The sequence below is a fragment of the Triticum dicoccoides genome, chromosome 7A (genome assembly GCF_002162155.2).
Source record: "Triticum dicoccoides isolate Atlit2015 ecotype Zavitan chromosome 7A, WEW_v2.0, whole genome shotgun sequence".
Classification (NCBI taxonomy): Eukaryota; Viridiplantae; Streptophyta; class Magnoliopsida; order Poales; family Poaceae; genus Triticum; species Triticum dicoccoides.
In genome coordinates this window covers 166,912,286-166,928,365 of record NC_041392.1, presented here as the reverse complement: position 1 = coordinate 166,928,365, position 16,080 = coordinate 166,912,286, and the positions used below count along the sequence as shown (strand labels likewise).

The window sequence follows — 16,080 nt, the reverse complement described above, 5'->3', positions numbered from 1 at the left end:
TCCCTATTCATGTGGAGCTGGGCAGGGGACCAGGAACGAGCGAGTTGGCATGGGCACGCGGACCGTTTTCACTTAGGCCCTATTTGGTTCCAAATAAGTCACCAATTTATAAGTCGAAAAATGCAAAAGGTGACTTATTTTGCCAAACAGACCTAACTTATAAGTCACGCCAACTTATAAGTCATAAGTTGCTTCACCCAACTTAAAACTTATAAGCCATCCCCTTTTGCATGAGTCCCATCACCTTTACATAAAAAACAAGGTGGGAGGGTGTGCTCAGGTGATTTATAAGTCAGGTGACAACCAAACAGACATGACTTATAAGTCACTGGTTTTAAGTCACCTGATTTATTGGAACCAAACAGATCCTTAGCGATTTCTCAAAAAACTTAGCGGTGGCAGTTTCTTCGTAAATCTTATCAACTCCTTGATATAAGGATCTGAGATCTCAGAAATAGCAGCTCCACATTTCTCACCTGTAACCAGCTCCACTCCCCGTTTTCTACTCCACGGAATTTACCTGTTCGGTGTCTCCACCAACTCCAGGAGCGGAGTTGAGGAGCAGAGAGCATCCAAACACGCCCTAAATCTCTGAATTTGATACCCTGTATTTACACATCCCAGGCAATCCCGGCCTTGCATGAGTAAAATCTTGTTTAGTCTAATAAGAAATGCACAATCCCAGCCGGGATTGATTGTTACTCTTGTTGACTACATTGTCGTACTTGTCATCTCTATCTTCTATCCCGAGTCTTGTGAGACAGCGTCAGTTTGCATCGATTGCATCGATGGCACTGCCAAGCAACTACACGGCCCGGCACAACCAAAAAATGGCCCCGATCGGAATCGAGCCATCCAGCGTGAACTGCCTCCGGAGAAACAGGATCGTCACGAGGCGGAAAGAAAGCAACTGCGGGTTCCCTTTGCGAGCCGCCGCCGCCGCTGCTGGTTCCCTCTCCCTCCGTCAGCCGCTCCGGCGGCGGGAGGAAGGGGGGACCTCATTTGTGTGTCGGATGGGTTCTCAATAGGGTTAAGATTGAGGGAGTTGCCGCCGAGGCTGCTGCGGCGCAGTCGCGTCTCCATTCTCGTTAAGGCAGGGCTCTTGCCTTCGTTTAGGAGCCAACAGGGTAAGGGATCCCCGGATCTCATCAAGGTCGCGGGCTATGGTGTCTGAAGGTCAACCGGTACTGGCTTGGTTGGTCCTCGGATGGGTGATGATTGTGTGGAGACAGAGATTCTTCTTCCTCATCGTCAGTATGATTTCTTGTTGCGTCTCTTCCTCCTTCTTTGTGATGCTATTGGAGGGATATCCTGGTTTGCTCGAGTAGTTGGCGCGACTGCAGCGTCAGAACCGGATCCAAGTTCTCTTCCATCTAGAAGGGGCACATACATCGATACTCAAAGCCACAGATGGCGAAGGCTAGTGCAGGCGTGTTGGATGCATATGTATGTCCATATCTTTTCGGCGCGGGAGTGAAGAAAAGGAGGAGCAGCGCGGCGGCGATTATATCATAGTTGAAGATGATGGTCTGCTTAGGTCTAATTGCAGATGTGGGTGTTGCAGAGGTCTTCTCGTACGTTTTAGGGATGATGACATAGAGCTCCAAAGATCTTCGTATTTTACTGATTGTTTTAGGGCGCCCTTTATTATTTTGATATTTGTTCGTGTGTTAGAGCGCACTTGTATGGATCAAGGACTTTGTATTATTTTATTATTTGAATACAAGCATATTTTCTCAAAAAAAAACTACACGGCCCGGCAAGAACCCGACAGGCCTGCCCTGGAGTGGGGAGCACGACCCAGGCGCCAGCTATATGGTGGTAACCCTACAAAAAAAGCTATATGGGTGGTTCGGCCGAACCTATTCACCACGGAAGCCTTTCACATGCATGAAAAATATCACGTACTAGCACTGCTAATGTAACGAACCAACCTCTGATTGAGATGGTTAGGTGAACAGTGATATCCCCAACCCACCAGGGTTTAAATCCTGGTGACTTCGTAAAATCTCAAGATGATATGCTGGCTCAGTCTTTCGGAGGTGCTCATAGGGGTAGGGTGTGGGTGTGTGCTAATGTAAGGATTAGTAGTTGAAAGAAATTAAATAAAGTGGCTTCCGCCAAACATGTTAGGAGGTTTCAAAGCCTTCAACTAATGCAAAGGAAAAAAAACAGTGAGCAACGACTTTCCGCGCTCCATACTGAGAGAAATGAGGGAGACGTGGTGGCTTTTAATTAACCAGATGATTGTCAGAACTCCCGCAAAGTTCCCTCTTATTTGGATCCAGTTTGCGAAAAAACGAACATCCAGACATCCATTCTTAATTTCACTTGAATATCGTTCAGTTCTGCTTGCAGGCAATGTTGATTGCCAATTGTGCATTTTATCTCAAAACTAAATGTACTAAACTGCCCTTTTAACCAAAGGGGCAAGTTGTAATCTTCACCATGATTTACACCGTAAGTCGTAAACTTTCTTATCTTAAGGGGTGTACAAAAGAATAACTCTCACGGACATCAATAAACCTACACGCGCGGACGATTATGGAGGTTTTACTTAATCTTTCCGACTAGTCTCATCCACAACTTTCAATCCCAAGCACTCACATTAGCCAGTCCGTTGATCCCGTGAACCTAGCATTGCTTGTGGTGACATACTAGCATCGAAAAATCATGATTTAACCTCTAAGAACAGCCAGAGTACTGGTGTACTACATACTCACTCAGATTCAAAAATAACTGGAGTTCTAAGTTTGTCCAAAGGCAATCACGGCTCTCGCGGCCTCGTCGACCCTGCGAGCGACCGGCCGCGCCCCTCCGTGCCTCCTCCTTGAGCCCTCCCCCTTCCCTCCCTCCTTGCCGCCGTTGCTGGCATTCGGCGCTGGCGGTGGAGGCCGCTGGATATTCCCCTCTTGGGTTGCGCTGACGCGGGGCGGGGCGGCTCAGCGAGGTGCTCCTAGGCAGCGGCGGGGCTCTCCGGTGTGGTGATGGGCGATCTATTGGGCGGCGGCGGGGCTCTCCAGCTTGGTGATGGTCGATCTACTGGGCGGCGGCGCTGCCGTTGGCGGCGGAGTGACGCGGCGGCGTGATCTGGCGATGCCCGCTGGGCCCAGATCTAGGCCCTTCGGGCCCCATCTGGATCTGAGCGGGCCGGCGACGGGGAGGGTCGTTTGCGTGGCTTCCGGGAGGCGGGAAGCGTTGATGGGCGGGTGGCTGTTGGCGGGGCTGGTGCCGCCCTACTGCAGTGTGGCCGGCGGGGCTTTGCGGGCCTGGCCGGGCCAGGGGTGACCTGGTATGCACTGTTGCCGCGTCCGGACTGCGACCGCGACGGTGTCGGAGGCACGGGCCTCCCGCACGACGGCGGTGGAGATAGTTCTCTCTCGCGCGACTTCGATGTTGCTGCTCCCGTCACCTGGTGCATTTCTCTCTATGCTCTTGGCCTCGTGGTGGTGATCTCAGCGAGGCGGCGTGGGTGGCGTCAAGACCGTTGTGGTACATGCTGGCGGGCGGTGAGGGGGCTGGTCGGCTTCGACCCGGTTGGACTGTGGGGTTTGGAGTGCGGGAGAAATCCCTTGCCGGCTCTTTCGACTCCGATGTGGTGACACCTACAGGTGCCGCCATCCCTTCTTGAAGGGTGTTGAAGGTATCCATGCCTCACTCCGTTTCGCGTGTTAGAAGAAACTCTAGGACACTTTCGGGCAGCAGCGTTGTTAAGGTCGCATCCTTTTTTGGAGGTGTTGCTTGGTACGCGGTAGATCGAAGTCTTGGTTTGTGGTAGGTCGATTCCGGAGGGCGCAGCGTTCACGGGTTATCCGTACTTTGTCGAGTTGCCGTTGTTGGCATTTCTTTCTTCTTCTTTATTCTTTCTCTTTTCTTTTGGCTTGTTGTGCTTCTCGCCCAAGCAATTGCTATGTGATCGGTGTTGGTTCCTTTGTAATACAAAGGCAGGGAATCCCTTTTTAGGTAAGTTTGTCCAAGTTGGACCAACTCTATAGAAAAATTTCCTATGATTTACAACACCAAATACAGAACAATACGAAAATATATGGCATAAAGAATTTCAAGAGACTAATTTCATGTTCTAGATGATAACATATTTTTCTATCAACTGGAACAAACTTAAACAAGTTCGACTTGAGACAAATCGAGAACTTCAATTATCCAATTATGGAATGAAGGTAGTACAAATCAACTGCATCTTGCAAAGTAACTCATTTCGTCATCGGTCATCAGCTTTGCATGATCTGTTAATCGACAGAATGCCTTAAGCAGACGACACCAAAAATTAAGCTGCATAGCCCAATTGAGATCCACAATAGACAGGGAAATGACTAGCACAATGCGGTACAGAGTCCGATTGTTCATGCGTCTCTATATACAGACTTATTTAGTGACAGAAGGTTACGGAAGAACAGTTCTCACCACCTTCCTGTCTGACAGAGCCAAGCTTCTCGTTTGGCAGCCTACGGAAGAACGGTTCTCACCACCTTCCTGTCCACCCCAAAAGACTGCATCATGGCGAAGAGTTGGTTAGTTAAGATGCATTATCATATACAGTTCAGAAGGTTACTCGAAGCTAAATTGGAACTGTCAAGTCTACTCCATTGTCAAATGAGGTATAATCTCAGTAAGGCACTTGGAATAATAGTGTGATTTCACATTTTGAAAATATGACATACATGAATCGGTTCTATATGAAAAATAATACTGAAGCGTATCATCATTGGCATCTGCTTACCTCCAGACCGCAGTCATTGACATATACATTCTTGAACAGCTCGGACGTATCTGGCATTGGGCTTTCCTGCAGGTATTGAATTGTACAAGGCACCTCATGAGCACAATTATTTCAAATAAATTGAATAACTTTTAAGACATCAGACGTGTAGCTGCATTTCATACCTTTGCTTTGGCAATTGCAGTGTCAACTTCCTTCCTGATTTCCTTCTCCATGTCCTAGAAGAAAGAATAGATTGTCACAGTGAAAAAAAGAGCATGCAGCTACTTAAGATTTTCTGCATTGTGCAATCCACCAAAACAGATACTATGAGATATCATTCTAGGTCATATGCTTTCTGATACTTAATTTTTTCTAGTTACAGTGCCATACCTTGAGCTCCTGGACTGTTGCCAAGTCATGGGTCAATAATAGCTTTCTGACCCGCTCAATTGGATCACGCTCCTGTTATATCATGACAAACAACTAAGCTCAGAAGGTCAATCTTTGGTAGAACACAAAATTCAAGCAGAGAGTTGCCAGCAATCTTGACCTGTCTTATTCCTGCAATCTCATCTCTAGTGCGGTAAGTGCTGCCTGGATCTGACATAGAATGACCATGGTATCTGTATGTGTCCATCTCAAGAATCTAAAACACCAGGAGAATACACAAAAACATGTTACCCAGTAGCTATCTTCCAAAATATAATCTACAGGGAAAAAGTTACTACAACATGTAACATCGCATTTTATAACCAGAATGAAAATTCTATCATGCTCTTTTAATGGCCAATTGAGAAACTAGACAATTAGAAGTACACTGAGTACGATTACACTTGGTACACAAGATCGCAGGTGCAAAATCAGCACTTCCCAGGGAAGGGGGAGATTCACTAACATAAAAGCACGAGAAGCCAGACAAACAATCAACAACTTGTAACATGGGTGAACTTTCCTCTCTTTTTGTTTTGTTCATGGTGACCAAATATAGAGTGATCCACTATAATAGACAGTGTGCATATCTGTGGTTCATTCTTTAAAATCCATATAAATCATAACAGGTAGAAAAAACAGGAACACCTCCCCTAGCCATGCAAAACCAATTTGATGGATCTCACAAGTACAAAAACTACACAAGGGTACGCCCCCCCCAGAAGCTAAATGAACAACAATACAGTGTGAACAATAACAAAAATGGCATGCTCTTAATGTGTCAACTAGCTATCAACACTGAACCTGTACATACCAGCTAATCTAGTAGGGCATTACTGAAGCAGGGCAGCAGTCAATCTTAAGCTAGCACCAGAAAGACACATGAAAATTCAAAATTATCAACGGTTGCTAGCTATTAGTGTCGAACCAATCCAACAGAGGAATTATCAACCAGCAGCGTATTTGAATTTCTGACCCAATCCATCCCCGATGGATCCCGAGAAGTACACACACGCACAGGATCTAGTCAGTAGAAAGTGACAAGTTTCCTGAATACTTACAATCGGTCCATTTTCAAGAACATGTTCTTTGGCAAATTTACAAGCCTGCTTCACCGCAAGAAAATCCATCCCATCAACCTGCATCAAACACAAGGTATTAAATAATGAAAATCCACGACCAGCATCCAGCTTCAAAATTTTCACTGGAAACAGGACACTTCCGAAAGAACAACTGAACCTATTCAGTCTCAAGCTGATACTAGGTGGTGTGCTGTTCATCTATAAGAACAACTGAATCTGACAAATACAAACATAGTGTGGTATTCGGTAGTCCAAGAGGACGCGAAAATCAGAACGATTAGCTGCTCTGTTTCATCATATAATCCATATGGCAACATGAAAGATAACGGTGTAACAAAGCACCGAAAATAAAATTGCATTCAGTTCAAATAAAATTGCATTTAAAGTTCTCATCAACGTCAATTGAGCAGTTCATTTCATATGGACAGCAACTCTAAGGTAAACCAAACTGACAAGAGTCCGAGTATGTACCTTCAATCCGGGCACATAGTCCCCGCGCTTGTAGTACGCGGGGCTCTTGGAGGCCTTCCACTCGGCCGTCCCCATCCCATCTGAACAAATCCAACAGTTAATTAATTATAACTGGAAATTGCACTGACGAACACTCTGAAGAATCTGAAGAGTCTGAAGAAGCACTGACAGTGGTTGTTCTCGCAGACGAGTATGACGGGCAGCTTCCAGAGCGCGGCCATGTTGAGCGCCTCGAAGAGCTGGCCCTGGTTGGCGGCGCCGTCGCCGTAGAGGTCGAAGGTGACGGTGCCCTCCTTCCGGTACCGCTGCGCGAAGGCGAGGCCGCAGCCGAGGGGCACCTGCGCGCCGACGATGCCGTGCCCGCCGTAGAAGTTGGCGTCCTTCTTGTAGAAGTGCATGGAGCCGCCCTTGCCCCTGGAGCAGCCGCCGACGCGGCCCATGAGCTCGGCGAAGGCGGCGACGAGGTCGCCCCCGCGGGCGAGGTAGAGGCAGTGGTCGCGGTAGGCGGTGATGATGGCGTCGCGGCGGGTGATGGCGGCCTCCATGCCCACGGCGACCGCCTCCTGGCCGTCGTAGAGGTGGCAGAAGCCCCGGATGAGCTTGGCCTTGTAGAGCGAGTCGGCGGCGATCTCCGCGCGCCGCATGAGCGCCATGTCGCGGAAGGCCGCGGCGAGCTCGCGCGGGGTGGTGGACACGTCGCGCGACGGCGGGTCCACGATGTGGGACGTGAAGGGGACCGAGGTCTCCACGGTGAGCGGCTCCGTGGAGTCGGAGACCGCGCGGGCCAGCGGCAGCAGCGGGGACGCGCGCTGGGCGGCGGCCGGGCTGAGGCGGCGGAGGATCGCCGCGGCCATGGCGGGGGTTGCTCTGCTCGCCCTCGCCGGGTTCAGGGGAATCTGCGGGATTCTGTGACAGGGCAGAGGAGCACTGGGCGGGCTGGAGGGGACGGGAGCGGAGTGGAGCGTCGACGAGGTGGTTGGGGAGGCGGGGCAGGGGCGTGTGGCGCCGCCGCGTGGTGCGGATTCGTGGGCGCGCGGTGGCGTGGCACGGAGGGGTGGGGCGCGTGGCGTGCCGAGCGTCGACGGGAGGGTGGAAAGGGCGCCAAACAGGAGCACGTACTACTCGCGTTTTCTCCGTCCGTGCGCGAGCGATCGACGGTCCAGCTTTGCGCCGACGGCTACAGCGGCGCCGTGTCACGGGGACGCTAACGCCGCAACAGGAGAAAGCGAGATGCGGTCGGCGTCCATTATGGCAGCACTTGAGCGCCCGTCGTGACGAGTTCGTGACCCCACGATCTGTCAAGTACGCACGACGTTGAAGCGGGCGGTTCCGTTACGTGATTCGGGCGTACAGTACGAACGGTAGGCACGGTTTCAGGCAGTGAGTAGTGGAGTACGATGCACGTTGTGCTGCTCGGTTGATCCTTCGAGCTTGCGGAGAATCAAACCTAACCCGTGACCGTGAGTGAATCGCGACGCTTTATTAGTAAAAAGTAGCAGTAAACAAAGTAGCCAAAGGGCACAGGTGTCTCGCCGGTGAAGCGACCAGAGAGTTCCAACGGCGACACATGGTCGTCCTCCGTTGGGCTCCGGCCGGCCGTCGCTCTCGAGCTGCCAACTCATGTTGTCTTGCCAACCGAGGTTTGATCAGTCAAAAAAGGCTTTCTATTTCAATTCAGCCAACTTTCTTAGCCAGCTCTGTGACGTGTGGGACAACTAGCTAGCGAGGAGACCCCGCAACAGAGTGACTAGTGGTTATGTTTGAAGTAAAAATGTAGTTGAGTCATTTATTTTGGGACGGAGGGAGCTAAAGTTAGTACAAAATTGAGTCATTTATTTTGGGACGGAGGGAGGAGTATTTATCTCATTCACCCATGTTTTTTTTATTTTGATTATATAGTTTGTATCAATTATATCTTTTGAAAAAAATGTCCGGTTGACAAAATATTAGTACTCATGATATTTAAATCTTCAAATTAAAATCAGTTTTGGACATGTTTGAATTTTTTCAAATTCATTTTTTTCCCTTGCATGTTTTTATTACTATCGGTACTATTTCAGTTGGATATCGGTACTATTGCATGTTTATTGGATATCGGTAATATTTCATTTGGATATCAGCCTCGACCCATTGTTCGAATGGATCAAAATGGACAACTGACTATATTGTACTCCCTCCGTTCGGAAATACTTGTCATCAAAATAGGTAAAGGAGGATGTATCTAGATACATCTCTTTCTATCCATTTTGATGACATGTATTTTCGGACGGAGGGAGTATATTTTTTCGTTTGGATATCAATACTATTTCATTCAGGTTTCATTTCTATTTTTGGAGTTTTGAAATAAGTTTCAGATCATTTTATTCTGTTAAATTACTTTTCATAGTTGGGCTGAGTTCTAAAAGTATTATTTAAAAAAAGCTCTTCTATACAATTTCATTTATGTGTCATTGCTATTTTAAATGTTTTCATCACTATTTCATTCCATAAATCATTAATGTTTCAGCTCAGATTTGATGCTATTGTGCTGCTGTGGTACTTGAGGAGGTACTCCACTTTCCGCTGGTAACTTGGAAGTGAAAACAAGTTGGTTGAATTTTATTTAAAAAATGGAACCAGTAGAAACCATTTTTTTTCTAAAAAAGAGAGCACGGCAGGAAAAGAAAAGGGGAAACCGACCGGCATTTAGAAAAGGGAAAAAGGCCAGCCTGGCCAGCAATCACCTTGTAAATGGGCCTCTACTTCCTCGGCTTGTTGGGCTTTTGATGGCCTGCTCGTGAAGAGTGAAGAAGAGCCGGTGGTCAGGAGCCCACGAGGGCGCTCTCGGAGACCCCGTTGACCCGCTGCGCCGCCTCCGGCCGCGCCCGCGCGCCATAGTCTCCAACCGACCATGGCTCGGATGTGGATTTATCCTACTCCCTCCGTCTAGGTGTGTAAGTCACCTTACGAAATTCATATTTTCCTAAAACCTTAAGGCGTGGAACATTAAATTCTCTTTGATGCCCTCCCAGCCTCGTTCACGAGGGTTCTCTTCCCCCTCGATTCCCTCGTTCCTACCCCGTGGAAACCACTGCATGCAACGAGCCTGTACGTTGATTAGGCAAGAGCTGTTTTGCATGCAATTACATGGGCCTGCATGTAAAGCTGAAAAGGCATCCTAGTAATTAGCGGTTAAATGCTGATTTATTTTTCTTTGTAACAGCGTTCTGATTGGAAGTTTACCTCGTCCCGCTGCTCATCTTTGCTCAATCTAAAGCCACCTAGGTTGCGCTGCTACTCTTAAGGTGACTTACACACCTAGACGGAGGGAGTAACTAGTTGCGCGCACAACTTGTATCTCTGCCGTCGATTCAGGGTGCTGTCTAATCGTCCTGCCCCACCATGTTGTCAGCATGCACTGTATTTCCTGATCATGTGCTATTCTATCGTGCGTATAAGAGGTTGTATTTGAACTGATGCGGGGCCACTGTCCTATAGATTCCTCTGACAACGTGTCTTGTAGTGCCACGACCTATGGATTCCTCTCTCACCGTACTGCGCTTCTCTTTATCCTTCTATGCTCGTGTTTCGGTAGCATGCAAGCCCATGAAATAATGTTTGTTACGAATCATCCAGCTTGTTAGTTAGCACCGGACACGCAGTTGTTTAATCCTTCGATGACGGACGCAGTTCCTCTGACGTACGGCGCACTCGCTGACGTGTGGACCCGGACCCACGCGTCAGTGGCCCAACGTCAGGTGGCCGTACGTCAGGGGATCCGGCTCCGATTATCTCGTATCACATATTTTTGTTATGTTAGATATAAAGTTCTTCGATCGCGATGCCGAAAGTTCTTCGATCGCAGCCGTTTTCAGTGTGCCGCATAAATTGCCATGGATTCTACCATGCATGTGATGAACAGATAGCTCCTCCCCCGGTAGATGCATCCCTTGTCACCCTTGGACACTCCACCACCAGTGTGTCATCTCATTTTTAAATGGGCACCAGCTTTATGACTGACATGCATCTCGCCCATGCTTTGGCGTATCACCTTGTGCAGTCAAGTTGCTTGCAGGGGCGGAGCCAGAAAATTTGTTCATTGGGTTCACTCCAGACCTACATTCTATATAGCTTTATTTTGGTTTGCCAAAGTATGTACCAACTCTCGAAAAATTTCCTTATTTTTTGACTCTTCTGACTCATCATGGCCTCGAAAAGTTAAGCCTTAATGCAACAAGTATCTCAATGAATCAATGAAATCATTAAGCCAGATTCGATTTTACTTTTTTGTATGGTCAGTTTGCTTATCAAGAGCAACCTGAATTGACTGAACTTAATTCATCAAAGCAACACATCTTTCTACTATTACATTATGAAAGCTAATAACACTATCCTTACCCTCATGAGTATATAGTCTGCTTTTCTTGTTCCAACCGTTCTAGCCGTTAATTGCAAACGCACCAGTCCCAGCTTATCCCTCGTCGTAATCTTTGAAAAGGTAGCCGAAGAAGGCCTAATTCACTTTATCATTATACTCAAGTCAAGGACACTACTCATCAACAATCTAGATTAAATCTCCATTGAGTATCTTCAATCTCCCTCTGTGGATAATCAAAATCAGACGATGGCCTATAAGGTCCCCTCGTTAAATATTTGCACCTTCTCTCATCTTGCTTCTTTGGGTTTCTTGTGTACTCCGAAATTCTCATTCGATCATCCGTATCATAAGGCAACTCATCTAAGTTAATTTCTGTATGAATAGTAGGCTTCGGGAGACTTAACTGCAGTGACATTCGATGCACTTTGCCTAGGTCTAATTGATGACCTCGATGTGCCTATATCATTATCTTGATCTAGTGACCGATTTCCCTTTGAAAAATACCGCTCCATAAAGTAGATCAATCAAAGTGCATGGATTTCTTTATAAGACTAGGGCAAAACAATCATTGTTGTATTGGGCTATTAGGTCATTAGATAGAACATAGACAAGAGAGAGAGAAGATGCGGCAATGTAATCTAATTACCTCAACTTTTGGGATTTAATTGTTGCCGATGTCGATCTGCGGCTGCTTGCTTGCCGTGGTTATGCGGCGGTGGCCGGGTCGCCAAGCAACACGAAGAGGCGAGATGGGAGTCAAAGAAACGAAAAGACGATTGATGAAAAAAAACAGACGATAGATGAGGCGTGCCGCGTGTGGCTGCATGTTTGCGTGACTCACGGACTCATGGTTTAGGCATGTGAATGGATTAGTGGGTTGTTGCCTTTGGGCCCTTTGTTCCACGTGAGGTATATTTGTTGGGGTCAAACAAGATATTTTACTGGGTTCACGTCGCGTAAATACGTATATATACAAACGTATCAAGCAAAATCCATTGGGTTCACTTGAACCCAATAGCTCTACGCTGGCTCCGCCGCTGGTTGCTTCGCAGCGCACTTTGCTAGCCAAGACGCTTTTTGGTATTTTTTTGGCCGTACCATCAAATGTGCGTTGATCTCAAGTTGCTGCGCAGCGCAGTATTTCGTTCGCCACGGATACGTTTGGTATTTTTTCATAACATTTCACACGGAAGTAGATCGGGGACCCAAATTTAGTATCCCAAAATTCAGATTTTTTTTTTTATTTTTGGGTATTTTTTATGATTAATTTTTATATAGGGCTGTGGAGCACCCAAGAGCTCATGTGTATTTTCCGTATATTGTTACTATATACGGAAATATTTGTCGAAGAAATAGATAAAAATAGATGTATCTAAAACTAAAATATATCTAGATACATCCATTTCTACGACAAATAAAAAATAGTCCGTAAAGAATCTAATGAAATTAATTTGATGCTTCAGATGTTAATATTTTTTAATAGGCTTGATCAAACTTAAACTGGGCTGACTCTGTGCAAAATCCGAAACTTCAATTCGTAGTTAAAGGTGGCGCTACGAATCCTTTGTAGTTGAAGTTCTTCTACCTTGGAATGAAGATAGTATTATAATATTTTGGACATGCCAGCGCTTCATGATTTGTAGTTGAAGTTGATGAGATCCAACTCGGACTTCTACCTTGGCAGTTTATATCCTTAGTTGCAGGCCTTTTGTCGTAGACATCGTGATCATTGTAGAATTTGTTTCCAAAAAGCCTGACTAACATGACCAATCACTATAGCATTAAAGTTACTGGTGGTCGAGAGCAAGAGGCATGCATCCACGGTGATATGTGATATAAAGGTTAGTATCCAAAAAGCCCAATGAATGGAAGTTTTCAAGAAATTGTTATATAAATGCCCTCTAGATGAATAACCACACTATAAGGAAAAGTCCTTCGTCGAACACCATATGAGTGTCCGGTGCTTTCAGAAAAGTCCTTTGTGTTTGAACACGAAAGCACCAGACATGCTATCTTAAAGTTTGTCATGCGGGGATCTATCCTTGTGCAGTCGCCGAGTGAATTATGTAAAGTCCTTCGTGTTTGTACACGAACGCACCGGGTATGCAGGACTAAAGTTCATTAAGTGGGGGACTTGTTGGAAATATTAGCACTTTTCCGATTAGACTTATCCACGAGTAAGCAGTAAGCATGGCATAAAAAGTATGCATCTCATAGCAATACCTAAGCATAGTAGCACGTACAGAACATAGAATCGAACCTTCTATGAGCAGCACATATACGGCTAGCATAAGTATGAGTAAACGAAGGATGAACAGATCATACCCTCCGGTTGGCCAGGCCAACGCGGCGACTGCAGCAGCAGCCTCGGCGTCGTCCGTGGCCTTCTTCTTAGCGGCGGCGTCGTCGGCCATGGTGTCGATGCAGAGGAAGTAGTGGAAGCAGAGGCGAACAGAGTTGGGGACGGATTGGGAGCAGTCGCGTCGAGACGCTTCCCAAAAACCTCATTGCCGTTCTCCCGGGCAGGATCTCGAATGACAGGGTTCCGGAGGCACCTGCTCTCTCGACCGACCGTGCACGCGGTCGTCGGGATGGGATCGCCGGAGGCAGCACAGAGTGAGGAACAGTAGATGACGGCTAGGTCACACGAGAGGGAGTGAGTCAACCGAACCGGGGGCGGACCCAGGACAAAAATGACCTGGGGTCCGATCTCTATCACATATATGTCGATCTCATATAATTATGTAGATAAAAGTAACACACTTATAACAAACAATATACCAAGAATACAATATAACGTTGAATATGCTTACGAGAGATCTAAAATAAAGAGTTTCACTTGAAATATTAGTTGATAGCAGGAAATTGAACGTTGAAGAAGAACAGAAGTGTCCAGATTCTGGATAAAGTATCACCGATGACAAGAAAATGCAACACTAGATCTTGATTGCCTACAAATCAAAAGAAGCAAAACCACTTAGAAAAATATTAATTACAGTTGTGCAATAATAAGTCTGATAAACCAAGGGATAGACAACATGTTTTGTTGTCTCCGTTTTTTGAGAGAGCTCACAAATATTACTTAAACCAGAGGAGCGATCATCTTGCTCGGACACAACAATGTAAAGATGAAGGTGACGTCTAAGGTCCCTGAGTTCTCCATCATCAAAATATTTTGGATAAAATTTAGCAAGACTCATCAAATGCACTATGTTGAAATCACGAAATAATTCATTTGGGCTCAAAGTCGCCGAGCAAACAAGCAGTTCATAATTTTTCTCCGTGAAGCTATTATCAAATTCTTGAAGCAACCAATCAATAACATCATTAGAACAATCAACTTAAGAATAAGTACAAGGTTGAGAAGGCCCATTGGCCAAATATTTCCTTCTTACCAAATCTTGCTGATTTGGATGGTACTCATCAATGCTTCTCCTTTTACCTCGATTAATTTTTTTCCTTCCCAATTGATCTCTTCTTCAGCTTGAAATGAATTCCTTGTATTATTGGCAGAACTCCATATCTGGAGGCATTATTTTGTCCATGTGGTGATGGCGGGGTGGGACATTAATCCCGTTCGTGCGGTGAGGCATTACTTTGTCCATCTGATGGTGGCGAGAAAGAGACATCATTCTGATTATGTTCGTGTGACAGACCAACATTTTCATCTTGCACTGAGGTTCTCCTCTTTTTTAGAAACCTTTCAATAAACCGAGCTTCACCTGAAATTTGTAATTTATTCAAATAATTAAAATTTGCAAGGAAGAAAAGAACTATGAATCATGTGTACACACAGAATACTTGAATTGCAATTGCACGGTTGTAACATAAAAATTATTTGATATTGTGCTGCCGTCCTAGAGTGTTGCAATATTGGTCTCCACTCGGTGCGAAATTATTTAAAATAGTCCAATTACCCAATACAATCAAAATCTTTAGTCTTATTCAGTAGCCCTAATTCCCTAGGGTTAGAGAAAAAAGCAATAATTAGAACCGGATATGCAATAGAGGCTGAGGCAGACCTCATTGGGTTTGGGGACTGATGCAGCGTACCTGTTCCTTCTTTTCTCCGCTGATTCGACGACTCGCCGTGATATGGCGATAGGCGGCGAGTACGGCTTACGGGGGGATACGGACGAAAGCCAAAGGTCAAGGGCCCAGAGAGCAGCATGTAGCAGACGAATAGGAAATCACGTATGGATCTATTGATCGATCGATCTACTGCGCGCATTAGACAGGTTGGACTGGGCCTTCGTCACGCGCTGGGCTGCACTTGAGTTGTGCTGGGTGGAGTTGTACGGGTGTCCTTCTAGAAAAATTAGGGGTGTCCCAGGGTACATGGGCTCTATAGGTATAATGTAAGACATTTTTTTACCCGGTGTCCTGTGCTACCTTCTGGCACAACGTGGGCTCGCCCCTGAACCGAACTAGGTTACTTCACTGGCCAGAGCCTTCTTATATAGTCCGTAAGAAAGAAAGTCGTGGGCCTTGCGGGGGCCCACGACTGAGTCGGCCCACTCCCGGCAAGGGAGTCGTTGTTCCCGGCAAGCGTCGCACCCCGGCAAGGGGTCGACGAATCACGACAACGAGGGTCCCGGCAAGGGGTCGACGAATCCCGGCAACGCAAGTGAGCCCACAGTCCAACGTCTTGGACAATGGCCCACATGTTAGCGACTCGTTGATTAATCCCTGATTAATTAATTCATTCCTGAGCGGCAAAAAAAAGCTTCGGCTCGGCTCATTCCCGCAATCCGCAACCCGTGGCGCGCGCGTCGTGACGAGGCGTGGCGAGACGGACGGCGGAGGAGGAGGAGCGCGCGTGTACCACTCCTCTTCCCAAGCTCCCAATGGCAAGTGGTAGAGCAGCCCTTATAAAGGGGTCTCAACTCTCCTCAACTAGCAAGGTGGGACTAAACTTCCCACCACATGCCATCTCATACATGGGCCTCAAGATTAAACAGGGATTAGTGTCTTATATGGGCCTAAGCCCATCCATAATCCAATAGGACTATCTTTGTGCA

The 16,080-nt window shown here is 46.7% G+C and overlaps 1 protein-coding gene across 1 annotated transcript; it reads right to left on the bottom strand.

Moving 5' to 3' along the window:
• Window positions 1–4,119: 4,119 nt before the first annotated feature.
• Window positions 4,120–7,705, bottom strand: LOC119332248 (pyruvate dehydrogenase E1 component subunit alpha-2, mitochondrial). The gene is made up of 8 exons (XM_037605434.1): window positions 6,872–7,705; window positions 6,703–6,782; window positions 6,211–6,288; window positions 5,271–5,366; window positions 5,111–5,182; window positions 4,903–4,956; window positions 4,739–4,804; window positions 4,120–4,508 (listed from the first exon to the last, which is right to left on the bottom strand). The coding sequence occupies exons 1-8, from the start codon at window positions 7,554–7,556 to the stop codon at window positions 4,464–4,466; spliced, it is 1,176 nt and encodes a 391-aa protein (XP_037461331.1). The 5' UTR covers window positions 7,557–7,705; the 3' UTR covers window positions 4,120–4,463.
• Between the last annotated feature and the right edge of the window lie 8,375 nt (window positions 7,706–16,080).